Below are 21,406 nucleotides of genomic sequence, written 5' to 3'. Positions count from 1 at the left end.
TAAATGGCATCAGATGCATTGCTTCTTGTGATTTATGACATGTTTAAATATTTCCAAAGATGAATGGGGTTTATGGGCTATTGCACATCATTTGATTCATTATTGAAATTTATTATTTGATTCGTATTTCAATGCTGTTTTTTTTAGATGGTAAAAGTTCAAATTCACAGGTGAAACCACAGGCTATCCAGGTGTCCAGGGTATCCAGGTTGTGATGTTGAAATATTGTTGTGTAATGGGTTTCAAGGATAAAACACACTTGATATTGACACAGTTGTCACAGTAGACCACAATAAATCAAATATCTAAGTACACCAAACTAAATGACTGGAAACTATGTAAATTGTACAGAAACTTGAACTCTGTAATCTTTCGGTTTGGTTGCATGTTTGTTCTTTTAAGAGGTCTGACTTCATTTGAAGGATGCAGGATGATTTCATTTGGCATTTGGTTGATGTGAAAGCAAATCTTGTTAAGAGCCACATGTTCATTAAATTATTTTATTTATTAATATATTTTGGTACTTTTTAAGATAAATAAATATGTAAACCTGGACAACAAAACCCATCATAAGGGTATTTGTTTCTCAAATCTAAAAGCTTTCCATTGATGTATGGTTTGTTAGGATAGGAAAATATATGGTTGAGATACAACCTGGAATCTGATCAAGATCGAAAAAAATAAAAATATTGAATTGAATTTACAGTTATCCAAATGAAGTTCTTAGCAATGCATATTACTAATGAAAAGTTACATTTTTATATATTTACAGTAGGAAACATGCAAAATATCTTCATGGAACATCCTACATACAATGCATTTTTGGCTATTGCTAAAAATATACCCATGCTACATAGGACTTGTTTTGTGATCTGGGGTCACATATAATGGACATATAATTAGCTACATGTTACTGGTATTCACTATTCAGAAAATGGTAAGTTCAGGTCTTTAAATCAGAAAGTACAGCAGATCTGCTAAATTTCTTGTACACTACTATCAAAAATGCTTTTTGCAAATAAATTGAATAGAATGTTCTCCCAAAAATAATTGTTTGATAACCCTCATGCAATTTCAGCGCTGTATATATTTCTTCCTGTCTAAAAATGTCTAATATGAAATATCTAATATGAACCATCTAGTATTTGCATCCAATGTTGTTTAGAGCCCAAATTTCCTCAAAATGTAATTTTGTGCTCTACACAAGAAAAGCAGTATTTGTTTGTCTAATACTTTTGGAAAGTGCCTCTAACAGAAGGGGAGTTTTCCAACTCTTTTGAGATAGAGGAAAGGATGTACAAACCCTGAAATTAGCCCAAGGCACGATGCCCCAGACCAGGACAAAAGAAACCTCTTTAAATCTATAAGATAATAGAGCACAAGAGAAATAATCATAGGACCGTACATGACAACCGCAGATGCCAGCACAATCTGAATGATCCGAAAAGCCTTGAGTTTGTCTTGATTCACTCCATCTTTCCTCTTAAAGTCGTCACCAGGTCCAGGATGCTTCAGAGCCTTCAGGACCATCAAGCAGCTGAAGACTTTGATGCTTAAAAAAACAAGCAGTTCTGGCAAAACTAACTGATGAAGTTCAATGATGTTTACTGAAACTATAAAGCTTGAGATAACTATCAGGATCCATCCGATGATGGAAAAGGTGATTCTGTATTTCATGGGTTTGAGCTTCAAGAAGGTCACAGGATGGAGAACCCCTATATAACGCTCCACACAGATGCAGCTCTGAAACAAAGGACGACCAAGGAACAGCAACAGACTAGGAAAGTATATGCCAAACTTGCAATGAGTGCAATTTAAGAAATACTGCTGTATGATAAAAGCATAAGAAGAGCAGAAGATGACTTCAACGAGTGCTGAGTTGAAAATGAAGATTTCGGTTGACTGTCCCTGAATCATCTCTTTTATACTCAGCCATAGGATGAAACAGTTTGCCGGCAGACCAAGAAACACATTGATGCCGAGAGAGACGGCGATGAAATAGGAGGGTATAACGTAGCACGAGCTGGAGTTCACTGAGAAAATTGAAGGTTTGCATGTTGAATCGTTTGTTTGGTCCCACGTCACCATTTCTGAAGTCTCAGAAAACAAAGAGAATTAGATTTTTGAAGTTAAAGTTATAAAGAACGTTCCTCGCAAGAATGTATATAGGTTTTTAAACCCCAACACATCCAATGCAGTTGGCAGATGCTACTGTAGCTTCACTCCAGCCGATTACAGGTGGAACTGATTGTGGTTTGCTTTAAATGCTGCAGAACTGATTCATAGTTCAGATTTATGACTTGTTTAGGAGTTTGAGACTTTCTGAGCAGTTTTGCATTGATGCATTATTCAAATTCTGCTTTTCTAACATGCAAAATGCAAATCAAGCAGGCAAATGGAAGGCAATTTATTCCAACCACACTTCTATTTGAAAAGTGAAATAATTTTGAATGTTTAAAGTAAAAATGATGAATTTACATTCATTTACACTCAACAGTACAAAAAAATATGAAAAATATTGTTATTTGTCCTTATACTGCCATGAAATCATTTTTCCTGTTTCTGTGTTTTCTTTTATGTCATAATGATAAGCCCAAACTGTTCTGTTCTCATGCTAGACTTAGACATGCATGCTGTATAATGATTTTCTTATAAATTTGATAAATTGCACAGTCGTTGTACAATATTTTCAGAACTATTTTTTGCAGCAGAACTGGCATTTGAGTAGATTGTTTCATTTTCAAATGTGTGCATGTTTTTCATGCTGAAAATTTGAAATTATGTCTGACCCCACATGAGTTAACAGAATAGCACCTCACAACCATTAGTACAAACAGCTAATTTATTCATAGATGACAAGATTCTCATAGGTCTCAATATTGTGAAGTTTATCGCTGGCAAAATCTATCAGTATTTTCCTTTGTCCTGGCAGCTTTGGTGTGAACTCTACTTTGGCGGTGGCAAACTCTTTAGGACCAACTGTTCCAATCCTGTCAAGAAAAAAACTGTTAGAACTATGCAATGTTAATTTTTTATTTTATTTCATATTTTGTGTTTAAAAAAAAAGTAAATAAATTTTACAAATGTTACTAATCACAGAAAAAAAGGCTGCAATCAAGCTAGAAGTCATTGCATTTTGGTGTTTTGTCTGTGACTGCATACAAGATATGCTAACAAATATTGCAATTTTTTATGGTTTAGAGTTTTAATGAACTAAACAAATCATAACTGATAATAGTATCATAAACATCTAAAATGAAATCTAAGATGTGCTCCTTTTAAATATAATCTCTCAAAGCATACAGTACTTGGGATGTTTCCAAGTAGTTGCTGTGATGCTTTGTTGCTAGATGAATGGATGGATGGATAGGGATTTGTGGAAATGTTAACAAATTGCTGAGATGCTATTCCTGTTTACTGAAGTTACCTTTATGAATTTACTTATTTTTGAACATGTTAAACACTGCTTTGATTGTAAATTATGATGCTGGTTATTTTTATTTTATTTAATTTTTGAATTTTAAAACTAATTTAGAGTAGGTTGTTAGTCTGTGAGTCTAAAATATGACTTCCTCACTACTGTTTTGCTTATACTGATCTGTTGTACTGATGCATTACCACTGCAATAGTCTTTCATCTGTCTTTTAATCTGATCATGTGTTGAGTTTAAATGATACCAGGTATGTCTGCAGGAGGAGTGGGGGAATGTATTTTCACACCCTGGTCCCGAGTGATCGGGTGACTTACTCATGAGTGATGGGTCTGCCGTCGGTCAGGTTGGCACCATGTATAGTGAACACACAGTTTTCCAAGGGCTCCGGAAGTGGATTCTGCAGGGCTACATCAGCTACCAGTTTCTGGCCTACTTTTGGCACACCCAGAATCTGCAGAGAGCAAATTGCACCTTGTTTGAGTTGTGAGTCATGCATACTTTGAATCATGTATTGGCTGTTTTGCTTCAGTGAGCAATTGGAGACTCTTTAGAGCAGGGATTCTCAAAACTGGCTCGCCGGATCCACTTCCCTGCAGAGTTTAGCATCCAACCCAGAACAAATTCACTTACCTGTGATTTACAAAAGACCCTGAAGAAAATGATTGGCATGCTCAGGTGTGTTTGATAGGAAAGTGAATCTCAAGAGCCAGATTTTAGTATCTCTGCTTTAGGGATTTTGCACGGTAACAGTACATCAATTTCGTCAAGTCAGCATACTGTAAATGTAAATTGTAGAGAGAAGATGTGGTTTACATTGACTACTATTTCAGGTCCATCCAGGACGATGGTCTTCTTTGCTCTGTAGAAATCCCTTGTCTCTGCATCGATGAGTAAAGCTACCAGTTTGAGCATCCTGTCTTGAGTTATGGCTTTGCTGTACTCTGCATACTCCAGTCGAAGAGTTACTTTACCCCCTGAAATGTAAAACATGATAAGACCGAGTTACCTTTTTAAATAGACACTTTCAAAAATAAAGGTACTTTAGTGGCATTGATGAAGAATCTTTAACATTTATGGAGCCTTTCCATTCCACAAAATGTTCTTTAGAGAGGGTTTGGTCAGTTACCCAGATGCACAACCATATTGGCACATGTGGATGTAAACATCAGCATTGATTGCTGGCTTAATGTACTACTGAATACGTGGTTGTTCTGCTAATTTATGCTGTCTAAACTATGGAGAAAACGTGAAAGCTGCTAAATTATATAGAGAAGGACTTGGTAAGCAGGAAAGGGCACAAATGTTTGAATGTTGTTAAGATTCTTGCCCTGGAAATCCTAGTTCAGTATGGCCAACAACAAACAAACGCTCTTTTGATCCTCAAAGATTTTTTTGCACTCTTCTCTTTGATTATAACTTTTGGCAGTCTGTAGTACTCCAAATATTTTCCTGGTCTGACCAATAATTAAAGCCCTAAACAAGACAATAAATGATCACTTGCAGCAGCAATAACCAGCAAAACTTGCAAGTTCTTTTAGGTTCAGTGGCATAGTTTACGCTCAGTGCCACCAATATGGCCGATTGATGAGGCGTCGTCAAAACACTCTATAGTGGAAGGAAGTTCTTTAGATTAATAAAATGTTTCATTGTTCATTGAATAGTTATTTTGGGAACCAAAATGGTTCTTCTATAAGTGAAAACCCACTTTTGAAGCCTTTATTTTTAAGAGTTTATATGCATGTACAAAGTATATAGATATTCAGGAGAAAGAATCAGAAGTCAGGCTCACCTTCAGTCGAAGCTAAATTCATCTCTGTAAACTCGCCCAATCCACAGGTTTCTCCAAGTTTGCCATTGTAAGACACCGCTTGGGCGTAAAACATGACCCGACAGGACTTCGTGACCATGGTGTTGTTTTTTAGCTCCGCGTAGATGTCAAAATCAGAGCCGATTTGCATGTCGGGGGTCACTTTAATCTTAATGTGTAAACCAGGTTCCTCTCCTGCTTGTGCCAGTTTGTTGTGATGATTTGCTTTCTCATAAACCCTTCTCTCCTCTTCAGAACCTGAACACAATACATGGTTTATCGTGACGGGGACATTGAAATTTGTTAATATCAGAGTATATCTGTGCCAGATAATGCTCAATCTTCCTAACCTACTTAAACAACCAAAATCTGTCATGTTTTGGATGCAGGTTTCTCCACCAGGCTTTTTAACTAGCTTCACTAATAAGTATTTTGCCAATACAAGCTAGACCAGCACCAAACTACCTCCAACTTGGACCAGTGTATGTGACCCTGGACCCACAAAACCAGGCATAAGGGCCTTTTTTTTTTTCATTAGAAAGCTGGATGAATAAGCTTTCCATTGATGCATGTGTGTTAGGATACAACAATATATGGCCAAGATACAGATATTTGAAAATCAAGAATCTGAGGTTGTAAAAATTGAGAAAATCGCCTGTAAAGTTGACCAAATAAAGTTCTTAGAAATGCATATTACTAATCAAATTATGTTTTGATATTTATGGTAAAAAATGTACAGAATATCTTCATAGAACATGATCTTTACTTAATATCCTAATGATTTTTGGCATAAAAGAAAAATCAATAATTTTGACCCATACAACATATTTGGCTATTGCTACAAAGACTGGTTCTAGGTTCATATATAATCATGCAGTCTTTTAAGACCCTTAGAACTAATATGAGTCCTTAATAAGAGTTTAACAGGATAGATGCTCCTATGGTAACCTAGAATTAAGTGACTTGCTCAGTGATACACTAGTTATAATCATCGTTTATGGATTCCCTTTTGGGAATTGAGCTTGCATCCAACCTAGATCCTTAACCATTGAGTGATTGAAGTACCAAGAATTTCTCCCTACCCTCTGGATACTTGTAGTTGTGTGTAATGTCCTCTCTCTCATCTCGACCCACTGCTTTGGTGCTGATGGATTTCCCAACCTCCGTAGTGGATCCGCCCATCTTAAACACCCTTCCATCTCTCAGTTTGATGTACTCCACAACATCAGCGTTCACCTCGGCGTACACAAACGGGATGTCGTATTTGAAAGTGAGCTCGCCCTCTTTAATGGCTCTAACAGGGGCTGGACCACAACAGAAGACACCTGACAGAAGGACAGCAGAACTAAGGTACTTCTTTATTGACTCTACCTCTATCAGGCATTGATTATTAGCTCACCATCACTTCTATGCTGAGGTGTTGGGTCGCTCGCTTGCCAACCCTCGTACCCGAGCGCCAGGTCCGGGCGTGTCATCCAGTTCTCCACCCAAACGTGGAAGTTCCTAAGGAAGAACAAGGTAAGTTTTTTTGTATTTGCATTACATTATTAATAATAAAATTTCCAAGGGGGTTTTTGCAGTAATGCTATAGAAGAACCATTTTAGGTTTCACAAAGAATCTTTAGCAAACTGTTTTTAAAAGAAGAACATTTTAATAATCAGAAGAACCTTTTCCTACTATAAGGGTTTATGGATGTTCTTCATCTAAGGTTTCTCATAGAACCAAAGAAAAAAAATGACTTTCAAATGCATACCATATAGAGTCGTCTGCAATGTTCTCGTCAAATTCATTGTAGAAACGCTCCATTATTAGGTCTCCATTGCTGTCACGGGCTGAGCCAAAGTTAGTGACGACTCTGCATGGGATTCCCAGAGCTCTGGACACTGGAACATGAAAACACAAAATTGGGATGTGATTTCATCACATCTGATACAGGGGCATTTCTAGCCTTTCATCAGTACTGGGGCACAGGTCCCCCACCAATAGTGTGCCCATATTTTGATACATTTTTCTAACCCTGTTCATGGATATATTACGGATATAAATTGTCTTTACCGTTGACACGCAGTCATTCACAAGCTGCATGCTCAATTAAGAGCTGCTTTGTCATTGACAAATGACACTTGTTAGTAGTTGATGAAATAAACTGAATAGAGGATTTGCACTTACGTCACGATTTGGTCAGTTACCTGGGTGCGCAGCCATATTGGCAATACTTGGATGTAAACAACAGCATGGATTGCACAGTTACTGTACTGCTACTGAATACGTTTTTCTGCTTATGTGTGACCCGGACCACAAAACCAGTCATAAGGGTCAAAATTGAGATTTATACATCATCTGAAACCTGAATAAATAAGCTATCCATTGATGTATGGTTTGCTGTATTTGGCCAAGATGCAACTATTTGAAAATCTGGAATCTGAGGTCTCAATATGTAGAAAATCAACCTAAAGTTGTCCAAATAAAGTTCTTAGCAATGCATATTACTAAAAATTATTATTTTTATATATTTATGGTAGGAAATTTACTAAATATCTTAATGAAACAGGTTCTTTACTTAATATTGATTTTTAACCTACAAAAAATTGATGATTTTTACCCATACAATGTATTTTTTGGCTATTGCTACAACTATACCAATGCTACTTAAGACTAGTTTTGTGGTCCAAGGTCACATTTATGCTGTCTAAACCATGGGAAAAAATGTGGAAGCAGCTAAATCATATAGAGAAGGAAAGTAAGCAGAAGGATCAATATTTTGACAAACTGAAGTTAGTATCTAGTAAAGATTTTAATATTAATATTAAGATATTAGCCTAATGTTTCACCTACCTCACCAGAAATGAGAACAAACATGAATGTTAAGATTCTTGCCCTGCAAATCCTGGTTGAGGTTGTTCAACCGCAAGCATCTTTTGTTCCTCAGACAGATTTTTGTACAGTTCTGCTTGATTTGTTGTAACTTTTTGTGGTCTATAGTACTCCAAATGTTTTCCCGGTCCGACAGATTAGTACAGCCCAAAACATGAAAATAATTGTAAATTTTCAGCAGCAGTAATCAGCGCATTTTGTTTGGTTTAGTGGCATTGGTTCCATCAATGCCACCAATCTGGCCGACTGTTGACACGTCGCAAAAAACATTTTAGACCAATTACCTAAAAATAGTGATTCATTCACATGTCTGGCAACATTAGTTTTAAGCAACAGATAGAAAACAGACCACCTTGGACAAACAAAATGAACACAAACCTCAGTTTTCCATACTGCTGAAAAACACAGTAACACAATGCATCTGCTTGCTAATTGGTTGAGTGATTGTTAATAGACTTTTAATAATTACTGCAGAAGGTATTGAATCACCTGTGCAGGCAACAGCTGCGAACACCCAACACTGCCCGTAACGCACCGCCCTGCAGCCATCATTACTCCACTGCCGAAGAATTGAGCAGCTGTCCTTCCATACGGTGGGCTTCACGCCGTCTTCATAGTCACCTGACCAGCTACCCACCAGAACTCCTTTATCACCTAGACTGTTGATCTGGGCAATGCAAGACAACATGGCGGTGAGTTTCACACTTGAAAGCAACTTTTACATTTTCTTCAGTGCATGTACAAAATGTTATTATGCTACTAGAATACTATGCAACTAGAACATGTTGTTTAAGTCTCAAAATAAACTGAAAATGATAGTTTTGCTAACTTCAGTAATAGCAAGTCTATATAACCTATATAAAAAGTTAGTTTTAGGTCATGATTTGAGGGATGTAACTGACCATGGCGCTCAGGACTCGAGTCACATAAATGGGGTTCCTCCTCTCAGAACAATCCAGAGCTGCGTCACTTATGTAGTTTGGACTTTCATCCAAAATCTGCAAACAGATTTCCAGTATGCCAGACTCAAACTGTGGAAACAGAAACCAAACATATCAGTGAAGCATAATTGCTTTGGAAGCTAATACCCTCTGAATGTTTTATTGCCTGCTTGGGCAATGAAAATTATTGAATTAAAGTCAGCCAAATTAGAGTAGCATCTGATGAACAGGTTGCTACTCTTAAGGAATCATTGAGATGTTTCGAGAAGCAGCACCTGTCCAAAAGTCCATGGTAGGACCGTGATACGTTTAGGTAACCCGCGGTAGATCAGCCCGTCCTGAGAGAGGACATATTCCTCCCTCTCAGCTTCACATGCCAGATACACAGAGTCCTCTAAAAACAACCAACACAGTTTTTTGTTAGATTTGATCAAAAGTGACTTAAAACTTGTGAAAAATGCAAATGATATTATCAGTACCTTGAATACAAATGTTAGAATCAAGTCTAAAATTTAACTTAAAATTTGGTGGACAGGTATATAAAATTCTGCTGAATTGCAAAAAAAAAAAAAATGCATGAATATTTCCTTATATGATTATGCTGAGTTTAGAAACACTATCCTCCTTTTAAAGTGTTTTTTTTACAAAATAAGAATAGTGTTTTTTTTCTCAAATTATATATCAGCTTTAATAACATTTATAAAAATAACAAGCAGTCAAGTAAAATGTCAAAAGTTGTTTTTGATGACAAAAAGAAGTAAAATGTATTTACATTTATTTACATTACAATCTGCAAAGGGATGAAAACTTATGATCGAATACTTAATTTAATGTTAAAGAATTTAACAGAAATAAGCTATATGTAATTTTACGTAAATCTATGTCATTTTCTGTTTCTGTTTAGATGTACAAACAGCAGAAAACATCTGGCTCATCTTTGCATTTTCTACTTTTATCGGCCAATCCTAACCTTGCAATCAGGATTAGGCATAAAATAATGTCATACATGTGGAAATGGGCTGAGATTTGAACAAATGCATGAAAGGAATCGTGTTTGTGGAAGTTTTTTTGCTTATTAGGAGATAATGAGATTTTTGCACCTTACAGGTGGTTCTGAATAGCAAAATGACACAAAATGCATCATGTTTGTAAGAAAGTATGACGTTCTTGATCAAAATATGCACTATTTTTGTAATCAGCACCGTAACATTAGTAAGAAAGTTTCAGAATGACAAGTAACTTCTAATACTACAATTTACACTGAAACAAGTATGCAGAGATAATGTTTTAACCCTTAGGTGTATTTAATGTAAATACACTCAATACTGGTCTCCAGTGATAAAACAGCTTACGTTTACACCAGGGGTTAAAGAGCAGGACAAACTCTCCCAGACTGACTCCTTCTCCCTGATCCAGGATCAGCTTATAGACCCCTATAGGTGCGTTTGGGTGCGAGCACACGGTCAGAGATACTGTGCTGTCAGACGTCTCTGCTGTGGCGCTCCAGCTTGATCTGGAGATGAATCTACTGAGGCTGAATTTGGCTTTGGTTTGGGCGTCCACTGAGGGAATGGGACCTGGAATTCAACAGAAAGACATGAATGGATCACAAGTATCTGAAATGGTACGTGCACGTTTTACAGCCTTTACATCATGTTACTAATAATATACTTGTGAATGATCTAATGACTGTGTGCAGAATTTCTTTCGTGTCTTTCAGTACTGTAAGTCCTCTAAATGCAGGAGTAACTTCACTGTTATGGGACGCACTGTAATTAAACCAGCCCTGATTTACTGTAAGTATTTTGAAGTCATTAATAGTGAAAGTGAAACAAGTCTCAATGTAACCCGTGATTTATCAGTGGATGTTATTCTTTTTTTTTTTTTTTATTGTCATAATTGTCATTATATTCATTAATAAAAGTATTCTTTTTCAGCTGACATCATCAAGCCATTGTGGTGGATGCCTATTGTGATGATCTAGGTATGACTTTTTTATTGTACTATTGTCTTTTGTTCATGTACTTTTCATTCACAAAGCATTTTTAATTGCGTTGGTTGTCAAATTATAGTTTCTTGTAGGCGTTCGTACTTCACTATACCACCATTAAACTTAACCAGCTACACAATATTTCACAGTTTTCATTAACAGCCATTCAAAGATATGTAAAAATCTAACTTTCTGCATACAACATTTAAAAAAAGTAATATATATTAATTTTGTAGCTGTAAATGCCATATATTTTTAATTATATTACACTACTAGTCAAAAGATTTATGTTTTCAAAGAAGTCTCTTCTGCTCACCATTATTTGATAAAAAGTATAAGAGAGAACATTTTGAAATATTTTTAGTATTTAAAATAACTAAAAAAAAAAATTTATACATGTTATTATCATAACTTTCAATCAATATAAAGCATCCTTGCTTTAATGTATTACATTAATAATTAATGTATTAAATTAATTTAATTTTAATTATTTAAAAAATAATTATTCTCTATAACTCTAAGCTTTTGAATGGTGTATACTGTTACAAAAGCTTTTTATTTCAGACAAATGCTGATCTTTGGATCTTTCTATTCATCAAAAATTTTAAATATTGATAATGATAATAATACAAATACAAATGTTTCCTAAACAAAAAATCAGCATAATAAAATAATTTCTGAAGGAAATATGTGAAACATGTGACAGCGAAGACTGGAGAAATGATGCTGAAAATTCAGCTTTGATTACAGGAGTAAATCACATTTTAAAAAGTATTCAAATAGAAAACTATAAAATATTTCATAATTTTACAGTTTTTGCTGTACTTTGGTTCAATAAAATTCAGGCTCGATGAGATAAATAGACTTCTTTAAAAAAACATTAAAAATCTTACTGTTCAAAACCTTTTGACTGGTAGTGTATATTAATTATATTTTTTGTATAGATTTAAATGCCATGTCTAATAACATTATATAATATAATATAATATCATTATGTTTTGAATAATTTTATTAATTTTCTTAACTTATTTAAAAATGTACTAAAATGTAGTACATTTTAACGCTTATTTTTATATAAAACTAAACAAAAAAATATATAGCTAAAAATAAATTGTTCTCTGATATAGGTATATGGCTAGGTATGGGCAAAAATTCTCCAGAAACGGTTTTACAGGTCCATTTACAAACCTACGATTTGTCCATAGAAATGATCATGAAATGATCTGTTATTACCTTATTTGGAAGGTTCCTGAATAATAATGAGGAGCTCTGCTCTGATTGGCTGTCTCACAGAGCGGCTTGCTCTCACAAAGCAGGAAGGAAACACATGGAGGAAAATGTATATTTAATTACGGAGCTCAAGCCGCAATTAATATGCAGGACATTGAAACTGCCGTTTTAAATGCATGTTAACTTTTTAAGTTTCACTTTTGAGATCGGCGATTGTATGTGCTCTGTGTAACATTATACTACAGCGGCAGTACTTACCACATTTGACAAGTTTAGATGCTGTCAGCGGTGATCAGGATCTGTGAATCATTCATCTCTCCTTACTCTGTTTATGTGATAAGTGAAATGTTATGTACTGCAATGTAACAGGCTAGCGCTAGCAAGAAGCTAACTGTGTCCCTTTAGTGTCTCGCCTTATTTTATTAGAATGCCTTATTTGTTTTCCGTGCCTTTCTGAGTACAAACACCAACCCATCCCTGCACTTAACATCCCCTGCACAACCTGGAACATATCATTTATTCCCATGATCTGCCATTTTCTCTATTGTCCTCGCTTAGTTTTTTCACAATAACCTATCTGCAGAGCTTCTGATGATTGGGCGATGCAAATGTTGGGGTGTAACTATTAACGATCGCGAATATTACGTCATAGTCGCTGTTATGTTGGAGTCTCAAACACCATCGTTTCCTCCTTCTTATATAAATCTGCTGTTTGCAAAAGACCACCGAAAAATAGGTCAATTCCAATATAACACTGACTGTTACGCAACTTTCCCGGGATTGTTTATAGTTACGCCTCCAACATTTGCATCGCCCAATCATCAGTAAAACAAGGCAATCCATTGAAGGGACACGGTTAGCTTAATGCTAGTGCTAGCCTGTTACATTGCAATACATAGGATTTCACTTACCACATGATGGTGGTGAATGATGGAGAAATAACTGCGCTGATGATGGCGAATGATTTACAGATGCCGAGTAACACTGAGAAGCAGCTGACCTTGTGTGGTAAGAAGCACTCCCTCTGCATTATAATGTTACACAGAGCGATCACAGTAATGAGACTAAAATGTTGGCGATTAAAAATGGCAGATTCAACAAACCACATATAAAAGCGGCTAGAGCTCCTAATTAAATATATATTTTTATCCATGTGCCAGCTATTGAGATGAGCAGCTCTGTGTAACAGCCAATCAGAGCAGAGCTCATTAATATTCATGAAGCTTCCAAATAAGGCAATAACAGAGCATTTCATTCTAGGGGCAAATCCTAGGGTTGTAAATGGACCTGTAAAACCATTTCTGGAGATGTTTTGCCCTTTCCTATGCCATATACCTTCTATGTAGATATCAAAGAACAATTTAAAATATTCTCTCAATGGATTCTATGGCACCTTTAATTAACCAGCTGAAGTCTGACCCCATTAATCATGGTATCCAGATCATGTGAGCTTCACTTTATGCACTTCCTCAGGTTGTTGCTGTGCTCAGTGGCTTAAAAACTTAAATCTGCTCAACTTTGTTGCCTTCACTTATGATGTTCATATTCTGTATGTTGCATGCTTCATGTAAAGTCTGAATAAGATGAAAGTGATTGAGAAACCTGTTTGGGCGATGAAGTTGATATTGTCCCCATTTTGAAAGTGAGTTCCTGGTTGCAGGTGTAGCGTGATTGTGAACGGCTGTCCTCTCCTCACTATCAGTCTGTCCGCACCGTTTAACAGCGTGTGGTGATTGGTGTTGTTCACCTCACACCCCAGATCAATGTGTTCAATCTCTACCACTGTGAAGAGAAGAGACACAAAACATCCAGTCAAAAAAATTATGTTCTTGCTTAGTATTTCTGACTTGACTTGTTTCTAGTACAACTAAATATTCTAAAATCAAGATATACTTATACTCTTAAAAATAAAGGTGCTTCACGATGCCATAGAAGAAGCTTTTTTGTCTAAATGGTTCCATAAAGAACCTTTAACATCTGAAGAACCTTTGTTTCACAAAAGTGGTTCTTTAGATTATGAAAAGGTAAGAAAGAGATGGTTCTTTAAAGAACCTTTGACTGAATGGTTCTTTGTGGAACTAAAAATGGCTCTTCTGTGGAATCGGTGTGAAGCACCTTTTAAAGCAACTTTATTTTTAAGAGTGTACTTGAGGCAAAACGTCATCAGTCTTGTTTTCTGAAAAATGTATCAAAATTAAGTGACTTTACACTTTAGACATGAAAAATATCTGCCAGTGGGGTCAGAAAAATAAACTTTTGTTCATTTAGTTACTTAAGTCTTACATTCTTAAAAATAAAGGTGCTTTAAAAGGTTCTTCAAAGCGATGCCATAGAAGAACCATCTTTGGTTCCACAAAGGTTTTTTTTAAAGAACCATCTTTTTCTTACCTTTTTATAAGCTGAAGAACCTCCTTTTGTCACAAAGAAAGTTTGAAACAGAGGCTCTTCAGATGTTAAAGGTCCTTCATGGATTCATTTAGCCAAAAAATAGCTTCTGCTATGGCATCCTGAAGCACCTTTATTTTAAAGAGTGTATTTAGATATTTGTATTGGAAAGCAAGACAGAAACACTGAGAAAGAAAATCATTTTCAAATGAATGTGTAATTGTCAGTGGCAAACCACTTGTTAACTCTTGCACAGCATGCTGCTGTTTAAGCGTTTCTATTTTTGGCACATGACCCATAAATGCTTGACCAACGTGTGGAATCAGAATGAATGGGTTTGCATGCTTTTCAATGGACAGGAACATTATCCACCACTTGAAATGCAAAAGGGTCATGCTTTAGCACTTTGACCTATGAAGCCATGTAGATATTTTAAACAGATAAACGCCACAGTCATGAGTGATAATGCAAGATCAGCAACACAGACGAAGGAAAGTGTTGAGAACTGAACAGTATTTCAGCCTTGAGACAAACATTTTTAAAATATTGCAATGCAATTATCTGTTTGATTGATAAGTGAGGTGAAGAAGTTGTTTCACATGCTTTCTATATCAGATTTCTATAATGCTTAACATTGAAACACATTTATGCAAAGAATTGACCATGCTTTTGCATTTCCTGTAAATAATTTCTCATGCATTTTCCCAATTAGTATGCAAATGCACCATAAAAGCGTGCTTGTATTTGTTTCTAAAGCTGCCACAAAGCTGATCCTACCTTTGTCCATCGTCTCAGGCGGTAATGCTCGACGTCTGACTCGTGTTGGGTGACTTCAGCTGGTGTTGGGGTCACTAGAGAGATATTTCGGGCGTTGCGTCCTAATGTTACGGTGGTGTCGGGACGCACTGTAGACTTTGAATCCCGGCTCTTATTTATGACAGTTCCTGTCTTCCACCAAAGAGCGATGGCATTAAATCAGATTACTGCATGTCATGTTACATGAGTCTATTTCTGACGAACGGTCTCTGTGGGGTTATAGAAGCACATTTAATTATGATCTGTATCTATATGCATCCCTCTACATGTCTGCTTACAACTGTTGTTAATTAGTCACTTTCATTGTTTGTTTTTGGCTCTGACAGGATTTTTCTTCAAGAGATTTCTTCATGTGTCGTTTGTGTGCTTGATGTACAGTATTTTACCCCCAGCTAAAATGTTTAAGTTGGTTTTGAAAGTTCTGAACTTCAAGTTTAAATTTTTTTCTAAAAACATTAGGAAATGTTCTATTTGATCATTTTGTGAACATTATGGGAATTTTGAATGTTTTTTGAAACATAGTAAGTGCACTATTGAAAATAAAGGTGCTTCACGATGCCATAGAAGAACCTTTTTTTTTGTCTAAATGGTTCCATAAAGAACCTTTAACATTTGAAGAACCTTTCTGTTTCACAAAAGGTTCTTTGTGGCGAAAGAAGGTTCTTCAGATTATAAAAAGGTAAGAAAGAGATGGTTTTTGAAGAACCTTTTGGCTAAATGGTCCTTTGTGGATCAAAAATGGTTCTTCTATGGCATCGCTGTGAGGATCCTTTTAAAGAACCTTTATTTTTAAGAGTGTAATGTTAAAAACATTTGAGATGAACATTCGACTACAATTTTTCAGAAAAAAAAATTGTATAAATAGCATTTTTGTGCTTTAACATTTTAAGAGCCACCTTAAAGACCTGGTAGTAATCTGAATTGTTATTAAAGTTATTCTGTAATTCAGGTCATCACAAAAGTGTGTAGTATTCATTTCATCAGGTAAGAAGCTGTTTGGATAAGTGGTTGTTTACTAGAACTTTTAGCTATTTTATTTTAATTTATTCACTTACTAGATGATGTTTAAAGCAAATGGTGTAATACTGAGTATTACACAGTCAAATTAAATGCTAATAATAAATATATTTAAAGCAAAAACAAATAAGCACATAACGAATGTACAAAAAATTGACAATTTAAAAAGAAAGCTGAATATGAAAAAATCAAAATAATAAATATTATAATACAGATAAATAATACTAAAATAAAAACATTTTATGGCTGCTAGTGCATGTATGTTTATCTATCTGACTGCACGTCTCAAAAGAAAGACACAAATCAAAGCTAATTTTAAATACCTTTTATTTATTATAAATCTTTTAAATAATAAAATACAGGTTTTTTTTTCTCTCCAGGTACTGATATTTAATATATTACAGTACACAAAATGAATAGTCTAATACTTTCACACATGCTGTATAAAATCTTTAGACAGTCCAAATTAATTATCGAAATTTATTTTCAAGCAATTGTGTGTATGTATTTCAAATTCCCTGAACCCCATAAACTATATATAATGGAGTTTTTAAGCTTGGATAAATATACACTGTAAAAAGTTATCACCAGATTCAACTTAAAAACCTAAGTTCAGCAGCTGCCTTAAAATTTTAAGTTAAATCTTTTTAAAAATACAAGTCATTTTAACTTATTACACTACAAATGAGTTGATTTAACTTGTGAGTTAAAATGACTTAAGTTGATTTAACTTAAAATTTTAATGCAGCTGCTAAACTTAAGTTTTTAAGTTGAAACTGGTGAAAACTTTTTACAGTGTACAAAACACAACATTATAGTGTTATAACAGGACGTTTGATGATAAAAGAATATATATTTGGCTATTAGTTTAAATCCTGGTCGTTGTAATATTGAACATGTGCATATGCATTGCATCTGATTTCAAAATAAATTTTTACAATACAAGAAATATATAGTCTCATGCAAAATAATTGCACAATAAGTCAAGCTTTAACAGAATATTTCTGCTGTTTTTTTCAGGAAAATGTGTAGTTCCTCAAATGTGTCTTCTCAGATGGTCAATACTGGAAGTAAAAAACTGGTCTACAGTCTCAGATCTGGTCGATATCATCTTGCTAATGCTTTTTTTCTTCTTTCCCACTGTATTTATTCAAACAAAAATCTGAAATCTCTTCTGTTCTGGTTTGTTCTTCAGCAGGTGAATTCATACAGTAGAAGCATCTCATAACTTGATCTGACATCAGTGAACTGCTTCTGGAGAGATGTAAGCATGCCTGTGGAACTGTTGCATCATTAGTATCATACAGAAAATCAGTCATTTATAAATTGCATATATTTAATGTTTGCACATATTTAATGAGCAATGGCAAAAATATAGTTACATTTTGCGACAATACAAGCAATCAAGCTGCTGAGATTTGCTATACAGTAGCCTATATGCAGTATATCACCCTTTGCAAGTGTATTTTATGATAAAGTTGGACATACTTGTATATACAGCTTTAGCATTTGGATTTGTGTTAATATAGTCTCCCTTAAGCATGCAGTGTATCACAGTTTGTCACTCACCTCTATCATGGCTAAACTTCTGTTGATGCTTTGGAACGAATCGGCTCTTGAAACTGACACTGCAGTAAACGCAGAAGAACGCAATTAACATTTAGTTTGAACTAATTATTTTCTAATGAAATATAAGTATGAAACGCTCGTTTTAAGTGTCAAAATAAACACTTAAAAGTAGGGATGCACTGAAATGAAAATTGTTAGCTGTAGCCCAACAAAATTACACACTGGGCCAAAGGCTGATAACCAAATACAGTTTTTCTGTTTTTCCCCCATGTATTTTGCCATTTTTTTCACCATTGCATAAATGAAATAGCCAATATTTGCTTTTTACAGTTTTGTCTTGCTTTTCAAAGAAAACGATCAATTTCAAAACAACAATTTAAAAATATGTATTTAACACTGAACATTTTTAACATTCTAGACATTATAGCCTTCCAACAAAGCACAATTTAACTTCAAATTAATAAGTAAAATAATATTCTTTGGCCATTTTTAAGACCCCCTTCTTGAATCAGGCATGGGTTTTTAATGTACAAATGTATAATGTATAAATGCAGCCTTGCTGAGCAAAGGAGAATGTTATAATAAATGTATTAATAGAGCTGTTGTAATGATTGTTATTATTATTTTCGTTCTACTTTATTTTTCAGAACAACAGTAAAATTACAATACTAACATTTATGAATGTTTACTTTTATTTTGGCAAAAACCAACAAGACCTTTTTGCTGACAGCAGCAGATTTATGAATGATTCTCGATGCAGATTTTCCTCAAGCTTTGGACTTTGAACCCTGGCCAATGAGCTTATGCAGTGCTGTCAGAATAAATACAATTCCTGCGTGTATTAGACAACATAACGTTCTGTAGTTTATTTACTAATGGGTTAAGGCCATTATCAGTCATCATACAGTAAGTACAGAAGACATGTGATGTGATACTAAACAGTCTCTCACTGTCAGTGCTTGTAATGATTTTTGCGTTTTTCTTGGACAGTTTTAAAATCTTCCACACTGCCGACATGTTTGCTGCATTAGTGCGTGCCTCTATTTGATCGTGTCACGTCATTGTTCGGTATAATTTATTCTGCCTTTTCACTTATATAATGTAGGTTGCTGAACATTCGGTGCATCCCTACTTAAAAGTGTATTTTGGACTTTTTTCCCCTTCTTGTCTGAAACAAATGGCGCAAAATCGTAAAATTGACCAGTGCATGGGGAAAGAAAACAAACTTTTTTTTGAGTGCTGTGTGTTGTCTTAATACAGTACATTAGACTCTACTTTTACAGCTTTTTCTACAGTGTGGTATCTATATAAGTCAGCATCACTGTGTCAAAAGTGACAGGCAGCTCAGTGGGTTTTGAGCAGGGCTGATGTGCGCTCATTTCTCAACCTTGAGGGAATCATGAGCATCTGTTTGTGGGCTGAGCTTCTTCCTGGACAGGGCAGGTGAGCCATAGAGAAGAACCTGATTGGAAGACGTCTGAGATGCTGAAGGTCTGGAGTAAAGCAGTGACGACACAGACGCTCTCCTTCTTGTTGGGCAATTATGATCCGCACAGCTAAATATACCTGCTGTCTCTGTAGAGGAATCTATAAAGAACAGGTGGAGACAGAGATTTTACAGTATATTATTCAGGCCTTTCTCTTAATATACAGACACTGTTCATTTTCCTATATTAGTAAGTAGAACTGTTGCTACCATATTTTCCTTGGAAAACGCTGGGTGACATGGAGCCCCGTCCAGATGAGGATGATGAGTAGCTGCCTGCGGTTGACGTGCTGCTGCCAGAGCCAATCGAATCTGGCCGTGGCAAAGCCACGCCCCTTTGGAGGCTGGACACCGAGGGATTGGGTGTTTTCAGAATTCCTACAACTTCTGCCAAAAAGAAGTCAACGTTCAGGTAATGACTGAAAAGGGCTTTACTTTGTTGAATAAAATTAAAGCAGCTACATATTTTTTCAGGGGCGTAGCAACTAGTATACTGTATGTTCTCACATTTAGAAGATGATCATTAGTCTGCGTTTGAGAAAGGTTGATTTTTATGAAAGCTCGTTTCCAACAATGGATTAAAAAAAAGTTATTTTGACTTTATATCTCACAATTCTGAATTTTTCTCAATTCTGACTTTTTTTTCCCTCAGAATTCTCACATTTTCACTCGATATCTCACAATTCTGAGGTTATATCTCACAATTTGGACTTTTTTTTTTTTTTTAAATTGCAAGATGAAAACTCTGAACCGTGAGAAAGTCAGTCAGAATTTTGAGAATTCTTATCTTTTTCTAAACAGAACTGTGCGTTTATGTCTCAAAATTCTGACTTTATTTCTGAGTTTTATATTTTCCTTCAGAATTGTGAGAAAAGACATTAAAATTGTTCTAATTCTAAAGTCCTAATTATCTTTTAAATGTTTCTTCTGTCACAGAAACAGGCTCCCATAGACTTTGTACCCACAGAGCAAATTAAATGAAATTGTGAAATGTTGCTCTGTAAAACAACAGCTTTAAAGAGATTGTTCACCCAAATTTAAACAATTCTGTAATTATCATGAAGGCTGTTGGTAACCAAACTGTTTTGAGTCCCACTATTTTTCATAGACGTACAGTAGGATTTATAATCCATATAAAGGACATCAATGGGACCCAAAACTGTTTGGTTACCAGCAATCCTCAGAATCTTTTTTTGTTCCACAGAAGAAAATCATACATTTTTAGAATGTCCAAAAGGTCAGTTTTTGGTAAACCATCTCTTTGAGATCAAGCAGAAGCTTCTGTCAGGCTACGACTAGGTTGAACAAATGTGTTAAGCAGTAATCATATTATGCTAGTGTTTGCTAACCAATGGCCTTTCAGCGATTTAGTTGCAGATTAGTTAGCGTGAACAACACAATGTAATTAACATTCATGACGCAAGCCACACCTGGTAAAGTTTGTGTGCCAAGACTCTGACAGAAAATAAACTACCTGATGAAAAAAGACAACAGAAGAGAAGTCATCTTTTGATAAAACTATGTATGTTTCTAATTCATAGTTGTTGAGAAAGTGTTTTAATCCTACTTGTGAGTTTTGCATGATAAATACACTAAAATGAGCATTTCAGGATATTTTTCAAACCGTTCCTACACCCTTGAGTTTATTACATGAGATCAGAGTTATATTCATGCAAATTGTCAGCCTGTGATTGGCTGATAAATACCTCTTCTTGTGACGTCACCGTTTACTGCATGATTGCTAACAGCTGCATTTCTGGGCTGAATGTCGGAAAAAGGTTTCCAACCCATTCCCATGAACAACCTCTCCTGTCTCCTCAGCTCTGAAACACAAACATCAAGTTCTGAAGATCTACA

The 21,406-nt window shown here is 35.3% G+C and overlaps 2 protein-coding genes across 2 annotated transcripts in view; both read right to left on the bottom strand.

The window, feature by feature from the left end:
- Positions 1–2,824: 2,824 nt before the first annotated feature.
- On the bottom strand, positions 2,825–15,578 carry tgm2a (transglutaminase 2, C polypeptide A). Its single transcript, XM_073822953.1, has 13 exons — positions 15,439–15,578; positions 13,879–14,058; positions 10,409–10,633; positions 9,332–9,450; positions 9,018–9,146; positions 8,605–8,782; positions 6,995–7,124; positions 6,640–6,743; positions 6,323–6,565; positions 5,223–5,498; positions 4,247–4,407; positions 3,748–3,884; positions 2,825–2,990 (listed from the first exon to the last, which is right to left on the bottom strand). The coding sequence occupies exons 1-13, from the start codon at positions 15,446–15,448 to the stop codon at positions 2,843–2,845; spliced, it is 2,040 nt and encodes a 679-aa protein (XP_073679054.1). The 5' UTR covers positions 15,449–15,578; the 3' UTR covers positions 2,825–2,842.
- A 1,734-nt stretch (positions 15,579–17,312) lies between these two features.
- The window catches only part of quoa (quattro a), a 149,712-nt gene continuing 145,618 nt past the window's right edge, over positions 17,313–21,406 (bottom strand). Inside the window, 5 exon segments of the mRNA XM_073822759.1 lie at positions 17,313–17,768; positions 18,064–18,122; positions 19,451–19,650; positions 19,760–19,936; positions 21,256–21,372. Of these exon segments, the coding sequence (XP_073678860.1) occupies positions 18,075–18,122; positions 19,451–19,650; positions 19,760–19,936; positions 21,256–21,372 (542 nt within the window). The 3' untranslated portion in view covers positions 17,313–17,768; positions 18,064–18,074.

This window comes from Garra rufa, chromosome 18 (genome assembly GCF_049309525.1).
Source record: "Garra rufa chromosome 18, GarRuf1.0, whole genome shotgun sequence".
NCBI lineage: Eukaryota > Metazoa > Chordata > Actinopteri > Cypriniformes > Cyprinidae > Garra > Garra rufa.
The sequence above is the reverse complement of the archived record's forward strand: the minus strand, read 5'-3'. Positions and strand labels throughout refer to the sequence as shown.